General features: G+C 36.4%; 1 protein-coding gene across 1 annotated transcript; it reads right to left on the bottom strand.

The window, feature by feature from the left end:
• Positions 1-2,352: 2,352 nt before the first annotated feature.
• Positions 2,353-4,650, bottom strand: LOC110888882 (protein FAR1-RELATED SEQUENCE 2-like). The gene is made up of 6 exons (XM_035982239.1): positions 4,541-4,650; positions 3,917-4,175; positions 3,563-3,770; positions 3,204-3,316; positions 2,448-3,070; positions 2,353-2,392 (listed from the first exon to the last, which is right to left on the bottom strand). Exons 1-6 carry the CDS (start codon positions 4,648-4,650, stop codon positions 2,353-2,355), a joined length of 1,353 nt encoding a protein of 450 aa, XP_035838132.1.
• Between the last annotated feature and the right edge of the window lie 1,855 nt (positions 4,651-6,505).

The following is a 6,505-nucleotide window of genomic DNA, read 5'->3' as shown; positions in this document are numbered from 1 at the left end:
TATACTTTGGATCTGTCAACCAACACGGCAAGGTACAAGCTTGTTTATCAGCCGACGAAGGTTATGGACAAGATCCCACTGATGCTGATGAAACAAAACTTCCTGGAAAATATGGCGTTGTGGTGTTATGACTCCGATACACACGAGGCCATTATTGTTTTCAAAGGAGATCAAGAAAACTTTCGCATGCTCGATCCGATGTGGATAGTTAACATGTCTGCTGCCGATATTAACAAACTGTTTCGTCACGACATATTCTAGGAAGACAAGGACGTGCATCAAGCGTTACTATTTCAATGCGTCACTTGTTTCTGTTTCTATCAAGGGATTCACGCCGGCAACTCATGGTCGGAAAAACACTGAAGATTGAAGAATAAAGATCGAAGACCAAGCAACAGACAAGGGGGAGTTTGTTGGTGCATTTATTGTGTCGGTAACTTGTTCTTATTTACGATGTAATAGTATGGTCTTTTGTTATCGATTCTATAATGTTTCCGTCGAGTCGACCAAGTCAGATATCCTCCTATCTACCTTGGTACGATGTTTGTCTTTATATTGTATGTTAAACAAATGCATGTGTGCATCTTGTTTGTATTTATATGTTAACTGCTACAAACAGTTAACAGATGTAACAGTTGCTGTCATGCAGCCTTCCCACGAAGAACCTATTCTTCGTGGGATAACATCTGCACGAAGAACCTTCTTCATGGTGAATGATGTGTGACAAAGACCCTTCTTCGTCACATAGCATTTTGTAGGCTTAGGTTCTTCGTCGGCCCATTACATTCTTCGTAGTGTAATGGGTTGGGCTGCATGTTTAAATAGCATAATTCGTCTACTATGTTCAGTATGAGTGCAAGAAGAGAAGGAGAGCATAACTTTACAGAGTTTATTATCAAACATTGTGTGTATATGTTTGTGTCAATTCTCATCCGTTTAATCAATAGATATTGAATCTTTGGTTACATCGTGTTTGTTTGTTCTACACTGCTTGGTTTGCACCGTCATGGGGATTCCGCACTCGTGATCGTGTTTGTGATAAACAAGGAATAGGTTTCGTGTTGATCCTCTCAGAAAAATGGACCTACATATATATATATATATATATATATATATATATATATATATATATATATATATATATATATATATATATATATATATATATATATATATATATAGGGGTGGGTTAACGTACAATATTCGTTAACGTACCATTTGTACGAGATAAAATTACACACGTTATAAAACACAAAACCTTAATCACGCATGTTATAAACCTAATTACGCTTGTTATAATTTCATCTGGTATGTATTGTACGTTAAGTGATATTGTATTTTACACTTTTCATATATATGTATGTGTGTGTGTGTGTATATATATATATATAGGGTCAGGATTTAGAGAAAACACTCAAAAGTGTGAGAACGGAGAGAACGCTTATGGATTGTCAGATCAAAACAATCTATGGACTAGATGACGTGGTGGCATTTTCGTAAATAAAATCACTTTTATTAATCTGGCGCGCTTCATTAAGGGTAAAAGGGTCTTTTGACTTAACATAAAACGCCAAACTCACGCTATTAAAATCCGCCTCAACTCACATACCACACTTCATCATAATATAACGCCATAGATATAAAACACCAAACTTTGTTTTTAACCGATAAAGCTGAACAAACAGTACTGAAATGACGGAACTTTATTACTAGCATTTACTGCAATAAAAATCGCGCCTAAAATACGCGCCAAAAACTTCATATATAAACAAACTCTCAGAATTACTAAAATCCAAACCAAAACCAAAACCACAAAAACCTATATTTTCCTCTACACCATTCATCTTATAAACGCCAAAAAAACCAAAATATCAAAGATTCAAATCCATGTTTCTTTGATATACACAATTTTCTCAATAAACTTTCACGCTATGCAATGAGTAAGATACTCAATATAAACGCCAAAATATACAAAAACCACAAAACTTCAAAAAAGCCATTTCATGGAGATTCTGTTTTTTTTTCTCTATAAAGTTTTGCTAAACGGGATGGATAACATTGTTACACATATTTCTTGACTGAGGATTAACAATGTTATCCATTTCGTTCAGCAAAACATTATTGAGTTTAGCACGACCAAAAATAGAAGTTTATGGAAGTTTTATTTAGTGGTGTTATTGTTTTTTTTTTTTTTGGCGTTTGATTTCCTTGCCCGATCTTATATTGTTTGTTATTTAACTTCGAAGTAGCATGTTATGAACAAAGAGATAGAAAAAAGAAAAAGATTCAAAAAAAAGCCAAACTGAGAAATGTCTGTGTTCTATAGCATTGAAATAAAAAAAAAACGCCAAACTACTCTACAGTGTCTCTCAAAAGACCATCTGAATGTGTTCTGTAAGAATGAAAAATACAAAACGCCAAACAACTCTTCACTGGCTCTCGAAGACCTTGTCGATCTTCTTTTAATTACGGCCTGTTTGCATGTTGATGCGTAGAATCCATAGGCTATGCAATACTGACACTGTCTTTCTTTGGCCACGGGTTTCGACTTTGATTTCTTTTTGTCAATTACTATCTCCTGCTTAGATTTCAGGCGCTTCCGAGAACCAGAACCTTTGGATTTATAATCTACAGGGACTCTTATCGGATTCTTGTCATTTTTATATTGACCAGTTATCTCGGCAAATATATCCCTAGAACTAGCGGGAGGAGTAACAATCTGCATATCTTGAACTTTCTTCATATAAGATTGAACATGATCCTTGTATAAGGATAGCTCCTCTATATTACCAGATAAACGGTTCAAAGTGTATTCGGTTGAATAAATAACATCTCGCATCATACTTTTCACATCAGGATCCAGCTCGGTCATATATTCACGACTAATTGAGAATTCAAGAGGGCAGTTTGGGGAGGGCTCTTTGCGCCATCTATTCAGAATGTATTGTTTTGGAAATTCCCTAATGTCCATAAGTCTCAAAACATAGAATATATGTCTGCATAGCAAACCAATCTGTTCAAAACGTCTGCATGAGCAACTGCATGTGCAATCAGACTTACGGAACAATACCTGAAAAACGCCAAAAACAATATATCTATAACGCCATGCATAGAATGTTTGTCTAAAAAAGAAAAGAACACATTGCATATGATAAAACGCCATTTACAGAAAACGCCATAAAAACCAAAACGCTATTAGTTACCTCAAATAAGGATGTACAAAGCTGTTTGAAGTCATTTACATAAAACTTAACAAACCCATCAAGCTGACCTTCGTAACGTTGATTTATGCAATCCGCAACTCCAATAAGCTCAGCTTGAACGTCACAAAAAAATACTTTTTGTATATATATCAACAGCTTGCCCTTCCAACACTTTGTAACTACTCTTCAACTGGGGTCTTTTGTATCGAGATTCATGATCATTTTTACGATGTGTGTGACGCTGTGCTTCTATTGCAGTCTCATAATGCGTCATGAACTCAACAAGAGTAGCTTTCGAATTGCACACTTGACAAAAAAATGATTCTCGCTCTCCGACCTGGATGTCGTTCGCATAAGACCAGTCACAGGCTCCATTCTATAGTATGCAGGGATCCAAGATTCCCTAAGTGCAAAAATATCAGATAGCCAGTCATCATCTTCTAAATTGAATTCTGCAATAACCATTTCCCATTCTGATTCAAACTCTTCAGGTGTGAGAATATCCGTCCACACAACACCACAGATACGTTCTTTAAAATTGGTGGAATTGCATAGCCAAACACCAACCTATAAATAACAAGAAAACGCCATGCATATATAAAAAAAAACAAAAGACAGAACTTAATTAAAAAAATAGTAACAAGGTATAAAATGCCATGTAACTTAAAACACATTGTATACTAAAACACCAAAGGTAAAAAAAGCATAACAACCTTCAGAGAAAGTTTATGCATCACATGCCACATGCATAACCGATGCCTCGTGTCAACAAATAGAGCAGAAATCGCCTTCTTCATCGCTGGATATTGGTCAGTGACAACAACTTTGGGTTGAGAACCAACAACTTTAAGAAAAACTCTTAACAGCCAAATATACGTATCCGCAGTTTCCGACGCCAACAATGCTGCACCAAATGTAACATTGCAGTGATGATTGTCTATACCAGTGAACGGTACAAACACCATAGAGTATCTGCATATGAAAACGCCATGAGAAATGAAACAATAATAAAATGCCATTGAATGTAAACTAGTAAAACGCCATTGCACGTAAGCTAATAAAATGCCATTGCATGCAAAATATTAAAACGCCATGCATGTGAATTAATAAAACGCCAAAAACAAAAGAAGTTGAATTATAGGCGTCAAACGAAATCACATCACCAAACACGTGGTAACCACGTATGGCTTGATCGTCACAACAAAAAAGACCCTTCAAACGATTGTCTCCGTCTGTGATGTAATCATACGAGAAATTAGGTTGGGAATGTTTTTTTTTCATCCAAATGTTTCACAACTATATCAGCATCATATTCTCCTATGAACAAGTTAATTTGCCTCTTATAGTTCTTAAATTCAACTTTGCTTGCGCCCACGTCTTCAAAACCGCCAAAACAAGTCTTCATAACATTAAACGCCTTGACAGGACCCAAATTCAGCTTAGACATGCTGTGTATAACATGCTTCTGGAGCTGAGTGAGGTGTCGTTCAGTTGGAAGAAAATGCTTATCAGGACGTTCAACAAGTTCATGATTGTGCTCCTCGACAAACTTATACACCTTCCAAAATCCATCCTCAAATTCTACACATAACAGTGCACCACAATCAGTTCTCTATGAAAAGTTAGATCGCACTACTTACTCCTTTTGATTGGGGTCCAACGTATCAACCTTCTTTTCCTTATATGTAACACCTCGAAAAATTTCGTCCAATAATGTCTTGACACGTGTCATAAGGTTCCGGTATGTGAAAACAAACTTTAGAGGGACTAAAAGTGACAAACAGTGAAAACTATGGAACGTAAGGGTCCAAAGTGTCAACAATGGATAAATAGACTCTATGATAACCCTACATAATGTTTATAACCTTAAACGGATGGTTCATGGAACATACGACGCGGAAATTGCACAAAAGTGAGGAATTACAAACTATAGGGGCCAAAAGTGTCAACATGTTGAATTTATACCTCTGAGTGAACTTTTGGCAGACCCGAAGCTTTGAGAAGCTAAAATATACTCACTAGAATATGTGGTTAAAATTTCGTGAAGTTTCGTCAACGTATGAGAAAGTTATGGCCAAACCGTACTTGAGGGGTTAAAAGCGTCAACGTCGAATTTCATGGCTTTTCGGTTGAGCGCAAAGTTATCCGAGGACATTACCATGTAGGTAAATGTCCCAAGGTTCTTAAAAACCAAGTTTGGGGGTTTACGGGTCAAGAAAAGTAGCCGAAACATCGCATACAAGATCAGGGACCAAAGCTGTCAAGTTTGAAAGTTGTTTGGCTGAACAGCAGGTCAGGCGACCCGCCTGGACAGACCCAAGCGGGCCGCGTGGGACTACCAGTAACAGAATTCGCGAAAATGGGTTATTTGGGTCTGAATTTGAGTGTGTAACAGCTGTTTTTCACCTCCAATTGCTCCAATAAAAATGCATGCATGGCTAGGACAACAGTAACCTCTGAATTCAGCTTTTAAATCAGTTCACAAGACCATTTCTTGGGCATTTGCAATTGTGATCAAGAACTCTTTCAAATCTCAAGAACTCTCGAGACTCGCTGGAGCATTTCTGGACATCAAGGCCGACTCCAAGTGTTTGCTAGCTTCATTAGGACCTTTGTAAGCTTTCTAATTCAGTCCTTAATTCGTTCTAGCATAGGTTAATTGCTAAAAGTCAAACTGATTGTTCTTATACTTTGACTTTCTGATTAAACGAGTTTATACTCAGTCATTTCTCAAATTGAAACCACGAATATGTTGGTATTTATGTGAGAAACAAACCCTCAAAAGGGTATTCACTGATTCCCACTTTATGCATGCTAATTGTCGAGTCAAACTTGTTTCTAAAAAGTCAACAGAAATGGTTTTTGTGAAAAATAGATTAAATGGTAATGTAGATGACATGCAATCTGTTTGATCATCATAGATAGCTTTATATGAATATAAGAATGTGTTTTACCATGATCAACTCGACAATCTTTAGTATAAATACGAATCGGAACCGAAGTCTTGTAAAACGACTATTCGTAGTCTATCGATTCGGATTCGTACATGCATGTTTGAGATCTGTATTAAGAGAGTATTTTTGACCATTTTTATTTTGGTAAAACTCTCTGGAATTTTTGTTGCTTGAGTCTATACTTAGCCGATTCATTTGCATGTTTCCGATTATGCTTAAAAGTTGACTATTTTGCCCTTTTTGATATAAAACGTGATTTTTGGAAAAGTGAAAGAGTAGAAATCTTTATTTCTAATATATAAACTTGCACCGAAAATTTCGGATCAGTTGGTGGTCCAGATTTTGAGT

The sequence above is a fragment of the Helianthus annuus genome, chromosome 13 (assembly GCF_002127325.2).
Source record: "Helianthus annuus cultivar XRQ/B chromosome 13, HanXRQr2.0-SUNRISE, whole genome shotgun sequence".
Taxonomy (NCBI): Eukaryota; Viridiplantae; Streptophyta; class Magnoliopsida; order Asterales; family Asteraceae; genus Helianthus; species Helianthus annuus.
This window is presented reverse-complemented; position numbering and strand designations above follow the sequence as displayed.

Excerpts from the sequence above, each read along its gene's own strand:
- LOC110888882 (XM_035982239.1), bottom strand. The coding sequence starts at position 4,650 with ATGTCTAAGCTGAATTTGGGTCCTGTCAAGGCGTTTAATGTTATGAAG. Across the intron at positions 3,771-3,916 it reads TGCATAAACTTTCTCTGAAG|GTTGGTGTTTGGCTATGCAA; the intron begins GTTGTTATGCTT and ends TGTTATTTATAG. Across the intron at positions 3,071-3,203 it reads TTTGTACATCCTTATTTGAG|GTATTGTTCCGTAAGTCTGA; the intron begins GTAACTAATAGC and ends GGCGTTTTTCAG.